This window comes from Hydra vulgaris, chromosome 12, assembly GCF_038396675.1.
Source record: "Hydra vulgaris chromosome 12, alternate assembly HydraT2T_AEP".
Lineage (NCBI taxonomy): Eukaryota > Metazoa > Cnidaria > Hydrozoa > Anthoathecata > Hydridae > Hydra > Hydra vulgaris.
Genome location: NC_088931.1, coordinates 40095994 through 40123167, shown reverse-complemented (window position 1 = coordinate 40123167; position 27174 = coordinate 40095994). Strand labels below are relative to the sequence as shown.

The 27174-nt window shown below is 26.7% G+C and overlaps 1 protein-coding gene across 1 annotated transcript in view; it reads left to right on the top strand.

Moving 5' to 3' along the window:
- LOC100199039 (phosphopentomutase) overlaps positions 1 to 20818 on the top strand; it is a 77514-nt gene extending 56696 nt beyond the window's left edge. The window contains exons 7-19 of the mRNA XM_065813223.1: positions 703 to 726; positions 2351 to 2520; positions 3361 to 3484; positions 5553 to 5618; positions 5721 to 5818; positions 7358 to 7455; positions 7544 to 7626; positions 8987 to 9080; positions 9965 to 10094; positions 10524 to 10623; positions 10789 to 10878; positions 13205 to 13338; positions 20151 to 20818. Of these exons, the coding sequence (XP_065669295.1) occupies positions 703 to 726; positions 2351 to 2520; positions 3361 to 3484; positions 5553 to 5618; positions 5721 to 5818; positions 7358 to 7455; positions 7544 to 7626; positions 8987 to 9080; positions 9965 to 10094; positions 10524 to 10623; positions 10789 to 10878; positions 13205 to 13338; positions 20151 to 20256 (1317 nt within the window). The 3' untranslated portion in view covers positions 20257 to 20818. The remainder of the gene's footprint in view (positions 1 to 702; positions 727 to 2350; positions 2521 to 3360; positions 3485 to 5552; positions 5619 to 5720; positions 5819 to 7357; positions 7456 to 7543; positions 7627 to 8986; positions 9081 to 9964; positions 10095 to 10523; positions 10624 to 10788; positions 10879 to 13204; positions 13339 to 20150) is intronic.
- The last annotated feature ends 6356 nt before the right edge of the window (positions 20819 to 27174 follow it).

Below are 27174 nucleotides of genomic sequence, written 5' to 3'. Positions count from 1 at the left end.
CTAAAATTCATTTTCGTATTTCATATTTCGTGACTCATTCAATTAAGTCTCATCCTTTTACTGTGACTGCTCCTAAGTGCTCCAAAAATTCTTATTCGTCTAGTCTTTTTCCCTTTGGAGTCCTTTGGAGTTCGCTTTCTTTACCTTGTTTTCCTGATCTATATAATTTGCAATCTTTTAAGTTGTCTGTTAATCAATATCTTGCTCTATAAATTTCATCTTTTCTCTTCCAGTAACTTCCAACTCTTATAGTGGTTGCTTCCTTGTTGGAAGCGAATATCTAAAAGAAAACAAATTTTTTTGTATAATGATTAAATTTATAAAAAATCAGATTACTTCATCTTTCACTAATCTAAAAATTAAAAAAAAAATGTAATTTTGATACTAATGTGTGTAAAAAAGAATTAGATGAAACAGTAACTTTTATTTTTTACAATATAAAGTTGTCACCCTTGTGTATATAATAAAGATATGTGTCATTTTTATTAATAATTAATGCAATAACAATTATATATTATTTTTTTAAATTATTTTAATTTTTTTCATGAAAATTAAAATAATTTAAAAAAATAATATATAATTGAATATATTATTTTCAAAAAGAATTATTTTCTTCATTCTATCTATTTCCAATTATTTACAATTTGATTTGTATCTTGATGCCTTATTAATAAACTTTTAAAAATCAGCATATTTTTTTAGGTTTATTTTTCCAACGGATGCCAGGTTTGTTACTTTTTGCCATTGCTTTAAATATGTGTATGATGTTTTTATTATTTATTTTTATTCACTATTTTTATTATTTTAAATTTAGTTTTTCCGATACAATTGTTTGTTATTTTCTAAATGTAAAAATTGTTTGTAAAAAGTTATTTTTAGATTGTGTAAAAATATGATAATAAAATTTGTATCAGCAACATTTATCTTGTTGACTTTTTATCTTTCAAATTTTTGTAGCAAAAATCAGATTACATTTAGGGGTGTTCAAGTAATGGAAAAAAATGATTTTAGTAATTTTAGTTATTTTCTAAACAATGAAAAATTACATCTAGTGTTACATTTTTCGGTTTATCACTCAAATATGTTCTCAAATTTGTAATAAAAAAAGTCTAAAGCACTAAAGCATCTTTCTGTAACAATTGATGATGTTGATAAAAATTTTAAAGAACAGTGCAATTTTTTAAGTATTTTTGGGCAGTCATTTGATCCTTCAAACCCAGCCATTTCTTTTTTGATGCAATCAAAAACATTTAAGTAAGCCTTGTTTTTTAATAAATTGGAGTTTTGAGCAAGAAATGGTGAAGTTCTTCAGTCATATCCTTTTTCATAAAGATTCTTTAGTTTTAACATCGGAGACTTAGCATTCAACTGTTGATGCTTTAGGATCTTTAAGATCATAAAAAAGATGTAAATACATATCTCCTGGTAAAATTTCTTATAATTTATAACATTTTTTTTTTGGATAGTCTAAACTATAATATTTTTTTGGAAAATATGATAAAACAAAACAAAGAATAATCAAAATTTAAACTAAAATTTATAATACTTTAATTTTAGGGTTAAAAATTGAAAATCAGACAACTTTTATGCAAATTTTTATAAAATATCAATTTTCTGTTAATTTAATTCTGAAAAAAAAATTACTTGATTTTACTTAAGTAATAAAAATTTACTTATTTTTTTTGATTTGTTTAAACAATTACTTAAGTACTTAAGTTACTTGAAACAGCCCTAATTACTGGACCTTTCATTAAGACACTTTTATCCTGCTGGAGTTTGGCTATCACGGCTATCATGGAGTTTGGCTATCATGACTCTTTTGGGGCTTTTATTGATTGATGATATCTTCTCTCTGAGCATAGTCTGTGTGATTACTTCTCTGAGTTAGGGATTGTCTGTGTAAATGTTATCGTATTCATGTTATAATTGTATTATAATTTGTATTCATGTTATAATTAAATAATTGTGACAACATCAGTTGTCATGAACATTTGCTCATTAAATCTGCAGCTTTCATATGCTTTCGTCTTATTCACCTTCAACAGCTGATGTTTGTCATACAATTTCTTCAGTTTTCTTTGACAAGAATTTAGAAAATGGTCATTTTTATTCAAGTAAAAGTAAAATTTTAAAAATAGTTTTTCAAATTTAGAAAACAAGAAAAAATTTAAAGTTACAAAGTTTTTCAAGTTAAAAAAAAATATATAAATTCATGTTACGATTTTTTTAATTGTTATTCATATTAATAACCAGTATTGTTTATTTTGTTTGTTTAATCTATGTTGTTGATTATTATTTTTTATTTTCAATACATTTTTTTTACACTTATGATACATATATTCCTCCATAGATAATTCCTCCACACGATGAGCGAATTTCTGAGAGCATATTTGCTAACTTAACTCCTTTAGATAGTTCATGGGATGAAAATTTTTACAAGACTAGTGATTTGTGTATTGATCCACTCTTTGAAGTGCATAAAGCATACATGTCTGCAATTCAGATTCATTGCCACAACAGGTTAATTTTATCACAATTTTTTTTTACTTAGTATTTAACAATTTAACAATCTTTGTACACAGCCTCATAAAATTTGAATAAATTTATCTCTAAAAAAATTTTTTGTCCTACCATGACATGTTGAAATATCTAGATATCGAAATTTTGCTTAAAAAACACAAAATTTGCTATAATATGAATGCACAAATGTACAAACTGTGTTTAAATATTACTTTGCAATATGGTGTTTAAATATTTGTACTCATAGTGTAGGAAGGTACACTATGTGTTTAAATGTACACGTATTTTATATAATGTATATATATATATATATATATATATATATATATATATATATATATATACACACACACATATATATGTATGTATATATATATATATATGTATATATATATTTATATATATGTATATATATAGATAGATATTATATAAATGTATTTATATGTATATATATATATTTATATATGTATATGTATATGTATATATAATATATATATATATATATACATACATATATATGTATATACATATATAAATATATCCATATATATATTTAAATATACATATATATATATTTATATATATATATAAATGTATTTATATATATATATATTTGTATTTATATATATATATATATATATATATATATATATACACATATATATATACATATATATATAAATATAAATAAGCAAATATATATATAAAAATATATATATATATATATATATATATATATATATATATATATATATATATATATATATATATATATAAGATAAAGGAGTTTAAGCTAGTTATTTTAATGTTTAATAGAGAATTTAAACTAATTATTTTTAGGGATATTAATAAGAATAGCAGTCTAAACATCACGTACACAGCTATGCATGGTGTTGGTGAAAAATATGAAATGGATGCTTTTAAAGCATTTTCCTTGAAACCATTTTATACTACTGAGGCTCAGGTTAAGTTTTATTTATGTTTTTATAAATACAATAAGAAATTATTTATAAAAGTCTTTTTTAGATGCTATTAATCTTATATTAATATTAGTTTATTTTTTTATAAAAACTTTAAAAGTTAATTAAATATACAAATGATTAATGTAGCTTAATAAATAGTTACAATGTAGTATATTATAAATGAGCACCCTTCTTAAGTATCTATGATCAAATAAGCTTCCTTCTTAAAAATAAATGCTTAATTAAGCACCCTATAAATATAAATGCTCAAATAAGCACCTTTCTTAAGTATCTATAACATTATATTTTTACTTATATTATTATGGCATTATGCTTTAGCATTTTTTTGCAACCAGATGCCCTTTCTGGTGTTAATTTTTTTAGCAGACATTTTATTAGGACATTTTTGTTTGGACATCACTAATAGGAAGATTACAGAATGATATCATCAATAGCATTTCATGCAAGGCTAAATACGCAAAGTACTTATGTGTGTTTTTTAAATTTATTATTTGTTTTTGCTGTTGTTTTTATGTGTAGACCGTGGCGCTAAAAGTTGAAACTTTATGAATGATAAACTCACTTAAAAGGATAGCGTAAATCCACTACATAGCATTGTTTTATGGATGAGTATAAATGTGTATTCAACGTATGTAAATATAATTAAACATTTTGTATCAATAAGAAAGTAATCATCTTATGGCCACGCCAAAGAATCTACAGTTAATGAAACAATCAGCAAGATCTTATGACGATTAGTTCTAGTATTATAAGATTACCGTAACAACAAGTACCATAACAATTTAATTTAAAATAAACTTGAAAAATGATTGCTATGGTGATTCAGATGAGTCTATCTCTGAAGTAGATAGTAGTGAAGATGTTGACTTCATGACAGACTTGCCTAAGTCATTAAAATCAACTAATAGTACAAATTTTTTAGAGAAAAACTGAAAAAAGTTTTTTAAAATACTTTTCGCCAAAACATTATTCATTAAAACAGATATTAGAATGCAAGTACTATTGATATCAGTTCATTGGTGAAAATCATATATGTAAGCATGAATGTGAACACTGGTAATATTGTTGGTGTTATTTGACATTAATGTCTCTTTAACTTATAATGCAAAGAACTATATATATATATATATATATATATATATATATATATAAATATATATATAAATATATATATATATACACACATACACACATACATACATACATACATACATACATACATACATACATACATACATACATACATACATACATACATACATACATACATACAACCCTCGGAATTAGGAAAATGAGGTCGGCAGAACAAATTTGATACAAAGTATTTATAGCAATTACAATTGCATTATCTGGAACATTTACAATTGCATTTACAATTACAATTGCATTATCTGGAAAAGTATCTTGTTTTCAAAATTTTAGTTAGAACGCTTGGTAATTTAAAATCAGCCAATGAAATTTTTTTATTGATTGTTATCAAAATAAGAAACAGTTTAGAAATGCTCAACTGTTTATTAAAGTACGTATTTGTAAAAGTTCCTGAAGTTTTATATATTATTTAAATATCCATTTCACTTTTTTTAGATGCATTTTTAATTCAATTAAAGTTTGGAGTTACTTAATTAAGTAATTTTTATTTATAATACCTTGATCAAGTGTTAAACAAACAATAAGTTATAAATGTAAGTTATAAGTGCATTATAAAAGTAATAACGCTATTACAGAGTTATTACTTTTGTAGTTGTAAGTTCATTTTTTTTTTTAATTTTTACTAACAAATTTAATCTAATTCGCTCATGTAAACAAAGTACATGGTTTTGCATAAACTAAAATTTTGAAGACCAGATATTGTATTTTGCAATGATATTTTTCAACCCTTGCACACACAATAGATAATATATATCTAAGGACTCAATTTCTAATATATATTTTGTGTAGTTTAATTCTTAAAATGTGTACTTTAAATTTAAAAATAAAAAATAAAAAGTGTGTTTGTGTAAATGGTTTATACATTGTTTTGATTTACTAATTTAAGATTATTTACTTTAGGCAAAACCTGACCCTGAATTTCCAACTGTTAAATACCCAAACCCTGAAGAAGGAAAAGGAGCTCTGGTTGGCATTTTAAAATTACTCTCATTACTATTAGTAGTACTAATAATATTATTTATAGTAACTTCATTATTTTTGTTAGAAAAGATTTTTTCTCTTTTGTAGAAGTTGGCTATGGAAACAGCTGAAGCAAATAATAGTTCATTTATAATAGCAAATGATCCAGATGCAGACAGATTGGCAGTTGCAGAGAAACTAAAAAAGTTAAAATTTTTCTGCTTTTAAAGTTAAATTTATGATATTAATAATTTTTTATTTTATCATTTTTAATAATCAATACTCTATTAACATTTTTATTTCCAATATATTTTATTATTTACATTCTTATTACTATTATTTTTGTAACATAGTTCATTGTTATTATTTTATATAGGTAACACTGATAGAACTGTAGTATATTCGAATAACACTGATAGAACTGTAGTATATTCGAATAACACTGATAGAACTGTAATAAATTTGAATAACAATGATAGAACTGTAATATATTTAAATAACACTGGTAGAACTGTAGTATATTAAAATAACACTGATAGAACTGTAATAAATTCGGATAACACTGATAGAACTGTAGTATATTTGAATAACAATGATAGAACTGTTATATATGCGGTAGTGGTGTAGTGGTAGAGCGCTCGCTTTATAAGCGAGAGGTTCCGAGTTCGATCCCCACCACGTCCCTGGTAGTACCGCGCTCAACTTGTTTCTCTGCGCAGCGGCCTTGTTCGTCAAGTTTCGTGTTTCGGAGTTATAGAGTTGAGAGAGGGTTATAACCACAATTAAGTAGCCTCCTCGTCTTTAGTGGCCTTCGGGCCTTGGGGAGGTGAATTAACAAAAAAAAAAAAAAAAAAATTCAGATAACACCGATAGAAATAGTTGGTTTTTTCATTTGTTTTTATAATGAGTGTTTTAACTAACAAAGATAAAATGAACACTTTGAACACATTTTAAATGCATTTCCTTTAAAAACAAATACACTATTTAGTTATTAGTAAATACAATATCTAGGTATTTATTTTATTTAAATGTTATAATAACTAAATAGTGTATTTGTCTTTAAAAGAATTGATATTATTAACGATAAAATGAATAAAAACAAAAAAAGTCTAATAAAAATCAGTTTAAAAAAATCGAACAAAAAAAAGAAATAACTACTTTAAAGTTATTTTTTGTTATTAATGAACATTTATTTCTGTTATGATTAAGAACATTTACAGATAAGAGCGCAAAAGGATAAATATATAATCATTTTAGGCCAATATTCCTTACCGTTTGGGGTTGAGCCATTGCTGAACCTCCAACCTATTAATTATGAGCCAGAACCACTGCAGCACAGCTGCACATTCTGCAGCACGGCTGCACATTCTGCAGCACAGCTGCACATTCTGCAGCACGGCTGCACATTCTGCAGCACGGCTGAACATTCTGCAGCATGGCTGCTGAATGTTTAAATGTTTTCTGTTATAAAATTCTAGTTCTTTTTTAATAAAAAACCGAGTTAAAAAATTGGATATCCAGGTTTTTTTTTATATCGGATTAGACCAGAAATTAGGATATCCGGTTATTTGGATATTTTTGCTCACCCCTAACCATGTTTATATCAAGTTTACTTGTAAACTTGTATTCCTTAAAACACCATAGAATATAATATCAAATAAAATTAAAAAATCACATAAATTTTTTAAACAGAGGAATAACTATTAAAATTAATTTTTTAATTAAATTTAAGAATTATTTTGTAGTGGAAGTTGGAAAATTTTCAATGGTAATGAAGTTGCTTTCTTACTGGGATGGTGGGCTTTCAAGAATCACAAAAGCAAACATCCAGAGCTTTATCCAAGTAAATTTATTTAATCAAAAGTTATTTAGTCTAAATTTTAACTGAAAACAAATATGAGAACAATAGATTATTTTATTTTGCTTTGTAGGTGATTCAATATATATGATATACAGTACTGTTTCCTCTCGTGCATTACGAACAATGGGTGAAAAAGAAGGATTCCAGTTTGAAGTGTTTAATTATTTTATTTTTTTTATTTTTTAATTTATTGGAATTTTGTTTCTGACAATTCTGCAGGCAAATTGCAAAATTAATATATTTTTAAAGTTTCATGTAATAATATTATAATATTTCATATAATAATGATATATTATGGTATGGATATAATATGAATCTGGAAAGTTTAATTTTTATTCTTTAAAGTTTGAAATTCAATTTGTGATATTTGTTAAGTTTTTATTTTCTGTTTTTTTAAAATGGATTTTGAATAATTTAGGTAGTTAATTTTATTGTCTTATTTACATCAATATTGTTGCCATAGTTACATCAACATAAAGTGATTTTAGTTTGCATTATAAGTTAGTCCTTCGAGTATCATTCTTCTTTAATTTTAACCTATAGTGTGGGACAAAAAATAGTGAAATTTTTATTCTACTAAGAATTTCTTATTATCTTTTGATTTCATTTCAATCATACTGAAGTAGTTGATTATTCTCAAAAATTATATTTAAGGTCGCTTCTGAAGATAAGGCATATATTCATGACCAGAGAAACAAGATTGGTCCTAAAAAAAAATTCATTATTTTTTGTCGCACACTGTATATACACATTAAATCACTAACATCATTATGAGAAGCCCAAAAAATTCTGAGTTTAGAGTCAAATAATCATTATTTTTTCTTATACAAGTGTATTCTTCAGAACTTTCTGAGAATATACCATAATCTATAAGAGTCATGCAATATATTTTATATAATTTTTATTATAATCAGGGATTCTAAGCATTGAATTTAAAAATAATTGATTCCAGGACTCTTTGAGTTATAACATTTTTGTGTCTTAAAATTTGGAATCTTTGATTGTAAACCCTAGAGCCCTTTTTTGGAACTCCTGAACTTTGGACTACAAGGTCCACAGATCAACACTAAGAAAACAGTTATCTTTATTTACATAAGAACAAAGTAATGTAGTTGTTTAGTCAGCATTTTGATTCTATAAATATTATGATGAATTATAGTTATTATTGTGATGAATTATAGTTATTATTGTGATGAATTATAATTATTATTATGATGAATTTTAATTATTATCATGATAAATTATAATTATTATCATGATGAATTCTAATTTTTAGTGTAATGAATTGTAATTATTATCATGATGAGTTATTATTATTATTATTGTAATGAATTATAATTATCACGATGAATTATAATTATTATCATGATAAATTATAATAATTATCATGATGAATTATAATTATTATCGTGATGAATTATAGTTATTATTATGATGAGTTATAATATGTTACATAGTAATAATATGAATTCACTATGTCTGATAAAACAAGGATTTATTTTGATTTTTTCAGGAAACACTGACTGGTTTTAAATGGATGGGAAACAAAACCACTGAACTGCATGAAAAAGGGAAAACAGTATTGTTTGCTTTCGAAGAAGCTATTGGTAAATAGAGATTGCAGAAAAACAAATGTAATACACTTATAGATTACATTTGTTTTTTTGCAGAGATTGCAGAAAAACAAATGTAATCTATAAGTGTATTGCATCATTCCCAAACACACCAGACAAAACATATATAGGTTCAACAGAGGGCGTGTGGAAAATTAGATGGGTGAACCACAAGCAATTGTTCAAAAACAAAAAACTTAAAAATTAAACCACACTTTCAAAATACCTATGGGAAACAAAGGATAAGTAAAAAATAACACCCAATTTAAAATGGTCTATCATAAAAAGCGCCCCCGCCTACAACAACATAACTAAAAAATGCCTATTATGCTTATACGAAAAACTAAAAATTTTATTGTATAAAAGTCCCAAAGAATTATTAAACAAAAAAAGCAAACTAATATCCAAGTGTCGCCATGAGAACAAATTTTTGCTGGACAACCACAAACCAAAAGATTAGATTTTTCTAATGCATTTTCCTCATGTACAGAATTATTTTTCCACCAGAAAAAATCAGATTTTTTACTTGATGATTGCATGTAGCATGAAACTAATAGTTGTAAAAAATATGTAGTTTTATTTATAAAAAAAAATATATATATATGTAATATGTATATATATATATATATATATATATATATATATATATATATATATATATATATATATATATATATATATATATATATATATATATATATATATATTATATATATATATACTTTATATTATATATATATATACTTTATATTATATATATATATTTATTATATTTAAATATTTTTGAAGCTAAGGTTTTCTAATATTTACTCTAATCGATGTTTCATTTTGGAAACAAAAAGTTTTAAATACTAAAGTACATTTTAACATTGTACTAGGTTACATGTTTGGTACCCAGGTCTTAGATAAAGATGGTATTAGTGCTGGAGTTATCATGTCTGAGTTGGCTTGTGTTTTGCACAATGAAGGAATAACTGTTGCTGAACAGCTGGAGAAACTTTATGAAATGTAAGAAAGTCTTTTATTTAAAATAATATTTGCAAACATGATAATAGTATTTTTTTTTTTCTTATGCTATGGGTAAAAGTAATGTAGTTGTTTAGTCAGCAAAATAGTATTTTTTTTTCTTATGCTATGGGTATTTTTTTTTCTTATGCTATGGGTATCTATTCAACATTTGGGAGCCATTTATTTGTTTTAATTTTCAATTTAGTATTTTAGTTTTGTAGTTTCATTTTTAAATTATTTCTTTTTTCATTGACAATTAATTTCAAAAATCTCCAGTTCTTAAATATTTTTACCCTGGCCTAACTTTGTATAGTTTTTAGATATGTTAGATTTCAGGATTTAATGTTAAAAACATGAAGTTTTAGAAGTTTTAACGTTTTTGTTGTAGCAAACATTAAAAAGCTTTTAAAGTATCACTTTCTTTTTAAGGTATGGCATACATATAAGCAACAACTCTTATTACATATGCTATGATCAAGCCACAATTAAAAAAATTTTTCACCGCATGAGACATATGAACAATGGAAAGGTAAATTAATTATTGACGACTTTTTTATAAAATAACTTAATAAAATAAATTAAAAAAAAAACCTTCAAATAAAAAGAAATTCAATAATTTAAATTTCTTTTTATTTGAATAATCTTTGAAAGTAACTTTTATGCTTTTTATTGTCAATCAATGTTTTAACTTTAGTTTCCTGTTGCAGTTGGCCCTTTTGATGTTTTAAATGTGCGTGATTTATATGGCATTGGTTTTGATAGCAGTCAACCAGATAACAAGCCAGTTAGCTATTATTTTTTCCTCTATAATAAATAACTTTAAAATTAAAAATTATATTTTAAGTAACGATAATTTTTAATGTATTGTGAAACTGTTAAACATAATTGCTTTTAAAACTTAAAAATCAGGAAATATCATTGATTTTATGCATTAAAAGTTATTTTAAAATTAATAAGTTAAATATTAAATTGTAGAAAATAATTAAATGATCCGGCAGTTGTTGTAATTGTCTATATCTTATAGTTTTATAATCAATTTAATGATTTTGCATCAGTGAACAGTTTACAACATTGTTTTACATAAAAGAATTTTTTCAATGACTTATGACAACTTTATCTGACAAAACATACATATTTATGTTTTTGCTGGAAAATTTCTGATTATTTGTTTTTTCTGTCTACAAGTATGCGCTCATGTTTTTTTGAAAACAAGAATGTAATCATTTGCAACTTATCAGTTGATAAACTAACAATGCTTATTCAACGTTAACTCAACATGTCTTTTTACTTTCTATTTTATATTGAGGCAATTTATTATAAGGTTTTTTATTAAAAATAAAGATGGCTAATTGACAAGCGGAACATGATTTTTTTATTTTATTTTATTAAAAAGTGGTAATATTTACAAATTATTCAAAAATATAGTTATTATTAACTGGTATTATAATTAACTGAATCGTATTGGTATTATATATTAACATTTTTGTAAGTTGTTTTTTGGTTATATTTTGACTTTTTATACAAAACTTTACATAAAATTATCAAACAATTAAAAGAAATCCATGAACATTTACAACATTATAAAAAAAAAAAGTTTTTTATTTGTCGATGTTTTAAAAAGGGTACTACAGTTGTTTTTTAAAACTTTAAATTTGTTTTTAGTGGTTTTATTCTGAAATTATTATTATGAAAGTCAGGGGGGTAATTATAACAGTCATAAGGTTCATCAAGTTATATGTCATAGTATTCTTGACTTGCCTGTATTTTTTTTATATTGTTTGGTTACATCAGATTTACTACAGTTACTACAAAGTATGAAGGGTAGTTACCATTAGGTATGAAAGATAGTTATCATTAAGTAAAAAGTACTAAGTATTAAAAAGGTCAGGGCATAGTGATAAGGCAAACATTGCCTTCGTTTTGCCCTGGTCATATATATATTTTTTTATTTAACACGACATAGTATGTACTCTTTTTTTACTGATGAAATAAATGAACCAAAAGGGATCAAGTATTAAATATGAAGGTTCAAAAGGGATTAAGTATCACATTACTGTAATTGAGTAGTTTTTTTGTGAATTTTGTTCTTTTTAAGTCTTTTTTTAAATGTGTACTTTTACTGAAATATATATTTTTCTTAGCTAGATTTTTAATCATATACTTTACTGAGTAAAAAAATTTATTACGTAATGGTATTGTTTAATATCACAAAAAGTATGATTTAATTCTTTTATTTAATAAAAAATATTTGTGTAACATACAATATTTAAAAAAATCCTCATAATTTATAAAGTTTTAGACTTTTTTTGTTCTTATGGTTTTTAAGGTGCTCCCAGAAGTCTTTATGGACTTATCACAGAGCACTGCAGAAGAACATTTAACTAGAAAGTTCACATCTCCTCCTTTACCAATTTTGCCTATTGGGCTGGAGCCAGCATCAAACTTCGGACCTCTTGGTTCTGAGCCAGAACTCAAACCACAGCTGCACTAGTTTGAGTTCGGTTTATTTAAAATATAATTTTCATTTTTTTTTATTTAAAATATAACTTTCATAGTGTAGAATAAAAAAGTTTATCAATAAGCAATTGGCTGGAAAATCAAAAAAAAAAAAGACAGATGCAGGTGCCAGTTATGTAACAACTGTTTAAGTTGATGCCCATTAATCTGTATGTCACTAAGAAATAACAAAAAAATAAAAAAATTTGATCTGATTAACATATCCAGCCCTATTAGGTAAAAGGGTGTAAGTGATAATTTCATTTTTTTATAGGAGTTAAAAAAAAATATTTTAAAATTCTAATAAAACAAAAACTTTCTTGAAAATTAGATGTGATGTTCTGTAGCTTATGTTGGTGTGTAGTTCTGTAGCTTATGTTGATGTGTAATTTTGTAGCTTATTTTGATGTGTAGTTTTATAGCTTTTTGTTGGTGTGTAGTTCTGTAGCTTATGTTGATATGTAGTTATGAAAAAATTATTTCCGAAATACAATTAAAGAGCAGAATTAATTTTATTTTGAATAATTTAAATTCTGAAATCAAAATGAATGATTAGTTATTTTATTGAATTTTTGTCATTATATTGAGCTAAACAAAAGTTTATTTTTCCTTAGATTCTTCCAACAAGTACCTCTGGTGAAATGATTACATTTACGTTTAACCAAGGATGTGTTGCCACTATACGCACAAGTGGAACTGAACCCAAGATAAAATATTATTCTGAAATATTTACTAAACCTGGTGATGGGTAAACTTTTTTTTTTATGACATATTATAGAACTGACCCTTGAATATTTAATGGATTCCTAATGTTATCTAACAAAAACATTTTCAAAAGTATGTCAATCTGTTACTCAAAAAATGCAAAATTTTATAAAAATTTCAAAAATAATTTTTATAAGTATAACTATTTTAGAATTTATTGCATAAAAACAATTGTTTTTCAACAATTTAGAAAAAACATTCTTCAAGGTTTTTAAAATAAATTTTTTTTTTTCAACAAAACTTTATAAAATACGATTGCTTTTTTTAAAACTTTTATAAAATTTCGCTTGTTTTGAGTACCAGGTTGACATACTTTTGAAAAAACTTTTGTAAGATAATATTAGAGACCCATTAAGTATTCAAGGGTCAGTTGGGAACTCTTAAAATATTTTTTATTCAAAAATTTTTATACCATCTTTTTCTGGAAATAAAAGAGCACCTTTTTTTTCTATGTTTGATTTGTGCAGCTAAAATTTTATATTTTTTAAGCCACCCATATATATATATATATATATTTATATATATATGTATATATATATATATACATATATATATATATATACATACATATATATATGTGCGTGTATATATATATGTATATATATATATAAATATATATATATTTATATATATATGTATATATATATACATATATATATATATACATACATATATATATGTGTGTGTATATATATATGTATATATATATATATATATATATGTATATATATTTATATATATATACATACATATATATATATATGTGTATGTATATATGTATATGTATATATATATATACATGTGTATAATAATTTTTATTGTGTTTCTGTTTGTAGGCATATATATATATATATATATATATATATGTGTGTGTGTATATATATATATATATGTGTGTGTGTATATATATATATATATATATATGTGTGTGTATATATATATATATATATATATATATATATATATATATATATATATATATATATATGTATATATATATATATATATATATATGTATATATATATATATATATATCAGCCCTTGGAATTAGAAAAAATGACCTCATTTTTTCTAATTTTCTAGTAATTGCCACCTCGAACTGTTAGAGGTCGGCAAAAAAAATTTTACTCAAAGGGGTTATCATAAAACATAGGAAAGAGGTCAGCAATTTTTTACCGACCATAAACATTTTTAGGGTGGCAGTTAGGTCAGCATTGCCAAATGCCGACCCTAATTCCGAGGGTTGATATATATATATATATTAAATAAATTTAAATGAAAAAATACAAATTTATGATAGAGCTTAAAGTTTCATGCCATTGGGCAATCATCAGCCATATTATTCAAATATAAAACCGGTATAATAAATACAAGTTTAGCGTTGCAACGGCATCTGACGTCAAGTATATGTGATCTGATATTTGTTAATTGCCGGAATCAAAGTTAGATAGTTAAAATTGTTACCTGCGTCTTTATGTTTCCAAATTTCCTTGAAAAGTTCTGTATCATTCCTATATCTGATTGTATTAAATGATTTAAGGTGGTTTGCAAACCTGAGCTTGAATGCGTTTTCACTTATACTGATGTAATATTATGGCTTTATATACAACATTTTTTGATAGATATTGGTTATTTAACGGGCATGTGGTTTTCTTAATGCAGTTGCAATTTATATCATTAGCAGTGAGTTTGTTGTGCAAAATTAGTTGGTTGTGTGAATTAATAATTGATTGAATATTTGGCCTGCAGCTGTAACTAATTTTTATTGTGTTTCTGTTGAAAATTTTGTGGAGCTTATGTGATGGAAAATGCAAGTCAGTTAAGTTTAAGAAAAGGTGTCCAATTTTTATTACCACATTTTTGCTGAAAGGAGGATTAAACCATATAATTATTCTTTTTCGTTTATTAGTATTTGATGGATTTCGATTTGAATGATATTGGAGATTAATGTGAAATCCAGACTTTTCTAATGCGTCTATAAATAGGAGCAATCTTTTGGAAAAATTTTTTGCTTGAAGAATTTGAAGATAACCTATGTTCAATTGAGGTTGGTAATTGTTTTAAAATACTTCGTGGATGATTGGAACTAGCATGGATATAATTTAATGTACTATCAGGTTTATGATAAGGTTGAAAAGTGTAGTAATTAAGATCAAATGTAACATCAAGGTAATTAACAATTTTCATATTAGACTGAATGGAAATACTGAGGTTGTTTTGTTAAATGTATGAGTAAAATGCTTCTTAATTTTTTCCATTTTTGGAGCACTTGCATTTTTAAACATGGCTAAGCCATCGTCTCTATATAATCCAAAATCAGAGTTTTTATAAAATTGCAAAATCCGGAAGAGAAGAAAAAAATTGCAACTCACTCGTACACCTCCACTCCATTAAATACACCCATGGTAACATCAAACAAACCACTCTATTTTTTCATCCAAACTTGGTCATTGGTAAATAATAAAGACTTATGCACATATAAAGCCACTTTAGCATCACCTAATCTTAGTCTTACTGAAAAATATTACATCTGTATTAGTGAAAATGCATTCAGGCTCAGGTTTGCAAACCACCTTAAATCATTTAATGCAACCAAGTATAGGAATAATACAAAACTTTCCAAGGAAATCTGGAAACATCAAGATGCAGGTAACATGCCTATAATTAAGTGGAACATAATTAAAGATACCAATCTAATAACCCATCTACAAAAAAGTGTAACCTTTGCATCAATGAAAAATATTTTATTATGACTTTTGATAGTTGATTACTACTTAACAAAAAAAGTGAATTGGTTTCTGCTTGTAGGCATAGGAAACAATTTTTACTATCTAACTTTGATTTTGGCTTTTAGCAAATATCGGATCACATATACTTGATGTCAGATGCTGTTGCAACGCTAAACTTATATTTTTTATAATGGTTTTTATTTTATATTTGAATATTATGGCTGATGATTGCCGAATGGCATGAAACTTTAAGTTCCATTATAAAGTTGTAATGTATATATATATATATATATATATATATATATATATATATAATATATATATATATATATATATAGATCTATAGTTTGTTGTCTTTGGGAAGAGCGGAAGGAAAAAAGTGATTCTTACGCCAACACATGTCACTTTTAATTACTTTTGACTTTCGTCCAACATTTTCGTGTTGGATGAAAGTCAAAACCATTAATTTAATTACAATTTAATCGTTATATAAAAAAACCACAAAAACGCAAATTTAATTGACCAGAATGTTTTTAAAAACATTCTGAATGTTTTTAAAAACATTCTGAATGTTTTTAACAACATAGATAATGTTTTTATTTTTATTTTTTTTAATAAAATGTTTTTATTTTTAATTTTTTAATAAAATGTTTTTATTTTTATTTTTTTTTACTGTAAATCATGCGCAGAGTGTTGCTACATCAACTATCTTATAGCCTGACTCGCAAGGGAGTGCTGCTACATCGACTGACAAATAGCCTGACTCGCAAGGGAGTGCTGCTACATCGAATGACAAATAGCCTGACTCGCAAGGGAGTGCTACTACATCGACTGACAAATAGCCTGACCCGCAAGGGAGTGCTGCTACATCTACTATCTTTTAGCCTGACCCGCAAGGGAGTGTTGCTACATCGACTGAGGGTTTGGTTGGGGCAGGCAGTCTCTCAATTAATAAAAAAAAATAATTCCGGTCTTGCATTTTAATTTTTACTTTTTGTCAACAAAATATGGAAAAAACTTTCGGACAACATCTACGGGTTGTATATATATATATTCATATATATATATATATATATATATATATATATATATATATATATATGTATATATATATATATATATATATTCATATATATATATATGTATATATATATATATATATATGTGTATATATATATATATATATATATATATATATATATATATATATATATATATATATATATATATATATATATATATATATGTATATATATATGGCTCACCACTGATTCCCATTCTATGGGCCCTGAGTTTTTAAAAAGATAAAAGTTATAGATGTAAAATCAAGTTACAGTTTCAGTGTTAAACTGACTATAAAAATAGAAAATACTTGTTTTACATTTTGGATTTTATTTTCATTTGGAATTATGAAAGCAATATGTGTACAAATCATCTTTGATTATAGTTACTACTATTTAAGTTTGTAAATTCATATTTGTAAAACTGAAAATACATATAAATGATGTAAAAGCTATTTGCTAACAAATCAAAGATTTTATTGTGATATTTCAAAAAAAATTATTTTAAAAAGGCAAAAAATATTTCAACAGTCTTCAAGTTCTTTTTTGGTCATACTCAAACTTTTTCTAGACTAACTACTAAATAATTTTGAAGGTGATCTTCATCTCTGGTAACTGTAATAAAATATTGAATTAGCCTTATTTTTTTTCCACGACATTATTAACAACAGGTATGTTTTTGATTTATCTAAAAATCTTCTACCCAATCTCCTGCAGCTGAAGATTGTTAAGAGTATTTACAGTGTTGAGAATATTATTGATCTTTTATATTAAACCATTTCTTGAAAATATCATAACAAAAGTACATTTGTCTAAAACTTCCTCTTCAACTGAGTGAAAAACAGAGCTAATCTTTAGATCATCCCTTTACCAGTCCCTTTTGCATAACTTTTTCTCTTCATTAACTTTCTCACAGATTTCAGGCCATTTCTTTTTAAGTTTGACATAAGATGACATTCTTAAATCATTAGTTTTAACTCCAGTAAAAGCTGCCATATAATGAGACACATTTTTTTCACAATCCACAACATTAGAACTTTTAAGCTACTTCTAAGAAATTAGGCTGCCCCATAGACTCTACCTGTATTACTTGCATTTATATATTTCGTACTTACATAGTACATTTTCAAATGGTTTAATTTTCAATTAAAACTCTAGTATATAAAATATAAAAGTGAAGACATTACAGAGAAATATTAGCAGAAAAATATATTAAAAATAAGTAAAAATTATATTACAAATTATGACATGTTAAAAATATAATAAATTTTTGCATTATAGTTTCACTTATTAAGTTGCTCAAATCTAATATTGTTTTTTTTTACCATGTCATATTTTGTAATATCATTTTTATTGGTTTGTAACATTTATTATTCTGTTAATATTTCTCTGTAATATCTTCAGTTTTAGGTCTTATATTCCAGGTTTTAAAATATAAATAAAATTTTGTAAAAAGTATGTAACTACAAAACATGCCAAAAAAAAAATGCAGAACTGAACAAATTATTTTGAAAGCTGAAAGCATTGCTTTTAAGAATAATTGATCCTGGGAACTAGGGATCTGGTGTAAAGACTTCAAATTTTAACTTGGTGTCCAGTATGCATTTATATTTTTTTTTCAATTTTCTTTTGTTACCTAAAAGTTGATATTTTTTGAGAAAATTAGCTTTTTCTAGATCATACAATGGAAAATGAGTGATCTGAGCCCCAGAAAAAAGGGGCAAGATCAAGTTTTACTGAAAATTATAGAAATGTGCCAGAACGAAGTAATTAAAAAATTGAAGGTTTCAAACTTATCTGTGTGCAGAATGAGAAATCGCTTGATAAAAGCAAGAGTCTTGAGGAAAAAGAGGATGTGGAAAATATGAAAATCGGAAAATCTAAGAGAAAAACAACTAACTGATATTTTGGAAGAGGAAGGTTTGAAGAAATATTGGATGACTGTTAATTGAAGGTCGCTGGAAGCTGAGCTTCATGCTAACTGCCCAAAATAAAAAATTCTGCTTACTGAGAAAAAATGAACCAAGTGCGCATTGAATGGGCCCTGGCGTATGAAGACTGGAATGATGAGGACTGGTCCAAAGTCATCTTTTCAAATGAGTCTATCATCCAAGTATTAGATGATAGAGTTCAAACTGTAAGAAGAAGACCAGGAGAAGAGTTCAAGGAAGATTGCCCCCACCAGTTGGTAAAGTTCCTCACAAAGATCATGGTGTGAGGTGCATTATCTACCCAATGAACAAGTCTTCTGTACAAGGGACAAAAATACAGAAAAGTGTATTGAACTGCTCAGTACCCATTTGAAGCCCCAAATGCGTGACTGGTTTCAGGACAGCACCTGTATTTTTCAGTAAGACTCAGCGCCATGCCACACTGCACGCAAGGTCTACCTTTAAATGACAAAAAATGACATTGGAATACTCCTGTAGCCAGGAAATTCCCCTTGCATGAATCCTATAAAGTCACTCATCCTTTAAAGTCAAGGATCAACTTAGTGATGAAATCCATGAAGTGCCAATAACCAACAAATTAGTCTTAATAGAACGTCTGATTCATGTGTGGTTTTATGATGATGAGATCAAGGACATGTGTGTCAAGTTGATTAGAGGTATACCAGATCGAGTGCTGGCACTAGTTAAAGCCAAAGGTAACCACATAAATTACACAAATATCAGAAAGATATTCCTTCAACATCCATGTTTATGTATATAATATATGATGAAATGTGTGTACAATAACAGTTTTAAATATCATATATGGTTATTCAACAAAAGTTTCTAATAATTTGTTCAATATATATATATATATATATATATATATATATATATATATATATATATATATATATATATATATATATATATATATATATATATATATATATAAATATATATATATATATATATATAAATATATATATATATAACTTTTAAAGTTTATTACAACCATTTAATACGACCAGAAGTAACTTAGTAATAATTAAGCCTAAATTTGTTTAATTTAGAATGAGTCGTGTAGACGCTCAAGCCAAAATTGATAGTCTTATCAAATATCTCGTAGAAGAACTTCTTCAGCCAGATGAAAATAATTTGATTGCACGTGCTGATTAGCAAAACTTCGCTTTCCTTTATTTTAAATGGTTTTAAAATTTTTTTTAGTGAGATGAGTGTACCCTATAAATACCGAATAATTGTCCCTTTCTGATTATTAAGGTTTTTAGGTTTTTTTTATTTCCCATTTCCAATTCTCTAATATTTGGTACTTTAGAGTAATACTACTGCAACGTGAATGTAAATTTTTATATATTTTATATATTTTTGTGGTTTTTTCTGTAATCGTTTTGATATCGCATAACAACTATTTCGAGACTTGTAATCATAGACTTTTTTCAATTTCTTTTTTCTTTATCCAAGACGATAGACGTTCTTTGAGACTTCTCAAATTATTTTAGTATGCGATATTGCGAGATTAAATATGCGATAATGGTAGTTAATAAAATTTGTTTTAAATTTAAATTTTTTTTTGTTTTTTGGGTAATTTGAATCATTTTTTAAAGTGGAAATTTAAACGTTCGCACAGACGTTTTTTAATTTTGCAGTTTTTTATAATTTTGTAATTATTAATTTTGTTGTATTTTTTTTTAACAATTTGTTTAATAGATTTCAATATTAATCCATCATTTTACTCTCACGACATTTACCCGTATTGCAACCATTTATTTTAACCATATATTCTATATTGCTTCTAAAGACTTATGAGGACCAAAACTTATTTTATCTTTCGATTGCTTTGTTTTTTGTATTCTCTTCATTACCATAGTCACTTTTTTTCTTTTCTATTTAGGGGAGATTAGGCCAATAACGGGATACTTAAGACTAAAACACAAACAAAATCATAAATACAAATACTTAAATAAACGTTTAATATAGAAACAAAAGTTTACACTATAAGGTACAAACTTTTATTACGCAGGGTGAATAAAAAAAAAAATTTACTTTTACTCACTAATTGGTCAGCTTAATGCAAATAAAAATTTTAGCAATTTTGCTTAAGTTTTTATTCACGTAAACCTGAGGAATTACTGAGTAAATTGCCTAACTTTAGGTGAATAAAAATTTGTGCGAAACTGGTGAAGTTTTTATTCACGTAAAACTGACCAATTACTGAGTAAAAGCAGTTGCTCTTTTTTATTCACCCGGCCTATTATCAAGAATTGAATTGGACGTTGTAATATTCTTTTTATTAATAAAATAAAAAAATAACAATAAAAGTTTTGCCCCATTCCTGAGGCAAAACGGGATGATGCATAGGGCAAAATTTTTTTTTGGTTTCCGGCATTGAACAAGCAAGACGTGTTTATCAAGCTACTTTTTGTTTTCTAAACAAATATGGAAGATACGATAAAGTATAGAAAAACTCTTAACAACCAAACTAGAAGAACAAAAAAAAAAGTGTTCTAAATAAAAAGAAAAAATGTTTACTGATGGGCAAATTTAAAAATAATATCAGATCGACTTAACAAACTGGAAAACGAATCTAATAAAAACAAAGAAAGATTACAATAATTGAAAACAATATAAAGGAAAATATTTACTTTCAGGAAGAAACCTTTTTAAATAAATTATCACATTCAAATAGTTTGATGGCCAATAAAATTAGCAATTTAAAAAAAAAAACTATTGATTTGGAAAATCGTTCACGCAGGAATAACTTGAGGGTTTATGGATTATCTGAGCTGCCTAACAAAACTTGGAATGATTGTGCAAATCAACTTAGAGATATATTTTGAAACAAGTTGAGAATCTTGGAGACATTTGAAAGAGCTGATCGTGTCGGGAAAATAAAGGACGATAAATCTCCGAGAACAATAATTGTTAAGTTATTAGACTTTCAAAATAAAAATAAAGTTTTACCATTAACGAAAAAACTTAGGGATATTCATCAACGAAGACAATGCGAATGAAACACTGGAAATAAGGAAAAAGCTATATGAAGATGTTAAAAGATTTCGCAAAGAAGCTAAGTACGCTATTATTAAATACGATAAAATATTCGTTAAAGAATTACGTAAATAAAGAAATCGGCCAGCTGTAAAGCCGCAATTTTTGTAATTAGAAAGTTATTTAACTGACATAATGGCTTTCAAATCAATTGACTTTGAAATCCATTACTCCGATAATTTTAAAACCACAAATAATATATTACTTCATAACTTTTATGACGCGGATAAAAAAATATTAAACAAAAAATGTTGTAATACAGAATATTTTGATATTGATACATTTAGAACCCAATTTAAATCATGTAATGAAGATTTTTTCAACCAAGGGCTTACAAATACTGCCTACAACACATTTATAAACATTTTCCATGACCAATAAGACATGTACCAGAAAAAATCTGCGCGAGTTCTGACGTGGTGTTTACGGAAACCGTGCATCATTTTAAATAGCTAATTGTTTTAAAATGTCATTGTATTAGTTTTATTCAAAATTTAAACAACTCTGTTATCAAAACAATTAGTTTAAACTGAAATGTCATCAAATCAAGATAGGAAGCGAGAAAATTTTTTGCATTTTCTCGTTGAAAATCCTGATGTATCAAACAAAACAATTTCTAAAGAATTGCAGATTGCTTTGAGAACAGTGCAGAGCGTTGTGAAACGATTTCAGGACACTGGTACAATCAAAAAAAAATCAGGAAGTGGAAGAAAAAAATGTTTTGTTAGACGAAATTTTGGTAAAAAAGTGAAAGATCCCTTAAACAGAAAACAGGAGATTTCTGTTCGAACTTTAACGAATAAATTTAAGACAAGTGCTTCCACTATACAAAGAGTAAAGAAAAATTGTGACTATAAATCTTATAAAAAGAAAAAAGTTCCTCGTCGTAAAGAAAAGCAAGAAAATGTCGCAATTCGTTGTTCAAAGCTGCTCTATAAAAAATTATGTGCCAAAAAATCTTGTTTGATTATTGACGATGAAACTTATTGTGCTGCATACTTCCGATCTCTTCCAGGACACCAATATTGTTCAGCAATTAAACGCAAGAAACAGAATTCCAATTATAAATGCATCGGAATGCAAAAATTAGCTAATAAGTTCTTAGTTGGTAAGCAATTTGTGAATGCGCTGAAAGAAGCTCTTGTTTTGTGACTACAGGAACAATTAACACCTAAATATACATAAAAGAATGCCTCAAGAAACGTCTTTTTACCATTTTTAAGAACACACACGTTATTTTGGACCGATTTAGCATCACGTCACTACTCCTGGGACAACTTTAAACTGGCTAAGAGAACATAAAGTAGATTTTGTTGAAAAACACTTCAATCCACCAAATTGTCCCGAACTACGTCCTATCAAAAGATTATAGGCACTTGTCAAAAGAAAACTAAAGTTCAATGTAAAAGAAGTCAAAAACATTAAAGACTTAAAAAATAAATGGATGAGAGCTACCAAGAAAGTCCAGCCGAAGTCTGTACAAAAGCTGATATCGAGTTTGAACGCAAAGTACGTGCGTTCTCACGTACAAAACTTCACAAATTTTCTTGAGTGAAATTTAAGAATATATGTACTTTCAAAATATATATAACATTCAATATCGAAAAACAATAGTTATATAAATATCCTTTAAAATGTCCGCGCAAATTTTTTCTGCTACATGTCTTACAATAAGCACTTTTCCACTTGAAAATTAAATACTTGAAATGCCCATGGATTACAAAAGGAATAAAAAATCCTCTAAGAAAAAACAAAAATTATACATCAAGTATTTAAAAAATAGAAATCAAAAAAATCTTACTACAATAAAATATTCTTTTTAAAAAAATCTAAAAAGTTGTATTTTTCCCAACATTTACAAAAACATGGTAGTATTAAAAAAACATGGGATATTATGAACGAAATTACTGGTAAAACTAAATTAAAATCAGAAACTTTACCCTGCAGAATCAAGGAAAATGGATTTGAGTATACAGATAAAGAAACTCTCCGAAAAATTTAATAAATTTTTTGTAAATATTGGCCTAAACCTAGCATCAAAAATAAATAATTCGAACAAATCATTTAATAACTATTTTGCTGACCATACTAGCTTATATCCTGAAAATGATCTAATGTAAGAGGAATTCGAAGAAGCAAATAAATCACAAAAAAAAAAAAAACAAAGCTCCGGGAATCGATAATATTTCCAGCAATGTAGTAATAGATATCTTACCCTTTATATAAGATCCTCTTTTTAGTATTTTTATACAAACAGGAGTCGTCCCAGAAAAATTAAAAATAACGAAAAATTTACCAATGCTTAAAACTGGAGACACGGCATCACTAACCAATTATAGATCTATCTCAATTCTTCCAATATTTTCCAAGCTTCTGGAACGAATAATCTAAAATGTTACGTGGACAGCCCAAATAAAGGCCATCAACACTAAAATATCTAAAAATCTTTAAGTTTACTTTTCAAAGCTAGACCATTTTTTATCACAAAAACTTAAAAATTCTTTACTTTCCGTTTATACATAGTCATCTTACATACGCTAACATTGCTTGGTGAAGCACACACAAAACAAAATTAATGTCTCTTTATCGGCGGCAGAAACATGCCATAGAATAACATATCATAAAAACAAACATACACACGCTTAGCCTCTATTATAAGAAATGAAAGCGCTAAACATTTATCAAATTAATATCTATGCTAATATACTATTTATGCTAATATATAAAATGGAATTAGTTCCTTCACGATTTACAGAACACTTCTTTCATTCAATTACCAATAAGTTTAACACTATACCAACTGGTAACTTTATCGTACCCCCCCCCCCCAAAAAAAAAAGAAAAAAAAAAAAAACTCCTAATTTTCTATCTCTTATCGCGGCCCCTATTTAATAAATTAATTCTGAAATACACCTTATTTACTCTTACTGACAATATATTTTCTTTAAAATTAAAACTTTAAAACCTTTTTCTAAATATAGATAATTACATAGAATTGTTCTAGTTAACATGATAAATCAAAGTTTGAACTAAAAAAACCTACAACGAGAGAAAAGTCGGATTTATATATATATATATATATATATATATATATATATATATATATATATATATATATATATATATATATATATATATATATATATATACAGTATCGGACAAAACGAGTGCAACCAAATAATGCTAATTTAGTTTCTTTATATAAAAGTGCTGCATTTTTTCAATTTAGAGAAGTAACTATGTAACTGTTTAGAGACAAAGTTCTTCAAGTTTTATTCATCACAAAGTTCATTATTTGTACACGAAAATTAATAAATTAATCAAAAGTATTAAAAAAAGTTGATTTCCTTCTGGACAAAACAAGTGCAACTCGACAATATGTTGAGCAAGCTGTATTTCGCTATCAATACTTCGTGGCGAATCCTTTGTTGTTGATCTCAGCCTTGCATCTTCGAGGCATAGATTCGATCAGGTGATCAATGAAACTTTGTGGAATCGCTGCCCAGGCCTTTTGGATTTGTTCAAACAGTTGATCCTTCTTACGAACACCTTCACGATTAATTCTGCGGTTGACGATCTCCCACAGGTTCTCAATAGGGTTGAGATCCGGAGATTGAGGCGGCCAATCCATCACCGATAGGTGGTTGTCTTGAAACCACTGCTTGACTACTTTTGCAGTGTGTTTCGGATCGTTGTCTTGCTGAAAAACCCATTTTATTGGCATATTCCATTCAGCATGAGGTAACATAACATCTTTCAGGATATTTTTATACATGAAACGGTCCATTATTCCATCTTTTCGATGTATTGGACCTAGACCGTTAGCAGAAAAACACCCCCAGACCATTACATTGCCTCTATCATGCTTCACGGTCTTATGGCAGTAACGTAAATTGAGGCGTTTTCCGGCCGGTCGACGTACACGGCAAATGCCATCGCTCCTAATCATGTTGAACTTCGATTCATCACTGAACAGGACAGTTCGCCATTTCTGCACATTCCAGTCAATATGAGATGTAGCAAACAGGAGTCTTTTCTTCTGGTCTTTTAGTGAAATCAGCGGTTTCGTTGCAGGGCGTCGAGAAAACAATCCAGCTTCAACAGCACGTTGTCTGATTGTTCGGTCCGATACAGGCAGCTCTAATTGCTTTTGTATCTCGACTGATGATATCCAGGGATCCTTCTTGACGGATCTGACGATCATAGAATTCTCTCTAGAAGTGGTGGAACGCGGTCTTCCACCTTTGTTATCTGCTGCCAACTTCCCCGTAGAACGATATTTGGAACATAGTCTTGATACGGTCCATTTTTTCACGCGATATTTATCACAAATAATTTTTTGTGACATTCCACTTACGTAATCGTCAATAATTTTCTTTCTTAGTTCCAATCCAAGACTGTCGGGAGCCATTTTTGCACTTGAAGTCATAAAAATAATAAAAATAAAGAAGCTTCTCAAGGCTTACCGTGTTACATTTACCTTGTGATGATACAATAATGCTCTGTGGAACACAACATCTTGGTTGGATGTGGACTATATTGATGTAATGAAACACTTGTTGTATTTCACTTCTTGTATTGATGTTCTTCGATAAAACACTTTGATAAAACTCACTTCGATAAACTGTCTTGATAAGACTGACTGATTGACTTCTATATACTAACTGAATTACATGTCGATTTACATGTCTCTTATATAGTAAAATGAACCTGTGTAAACCTGTTCTGAAAGATTCTAGATGCTTCTTTTCGATGTTTCTGGAAGCTTCTGGATGCGTGTGGATGCTTCTGAATGTTTCTGTATATTTTTGGATGCTACTGGATGCTTCCAGATGCTTCTTCTGGAAACTTCTGGAAGCTTCTGCATGCTTCTGCAAACTTCTGGATACTTCCTTTAATTATTAAAAAACTTCCGTGACGTTGACACGGAACACGGACTGTTTGCTGTGGTAGTATAGTTCGTTTCGTTTTTAAGACTTTTTAGCATTGTTCGATGTTGGTTGCAAATGTTTTGTCCAATACTGTATA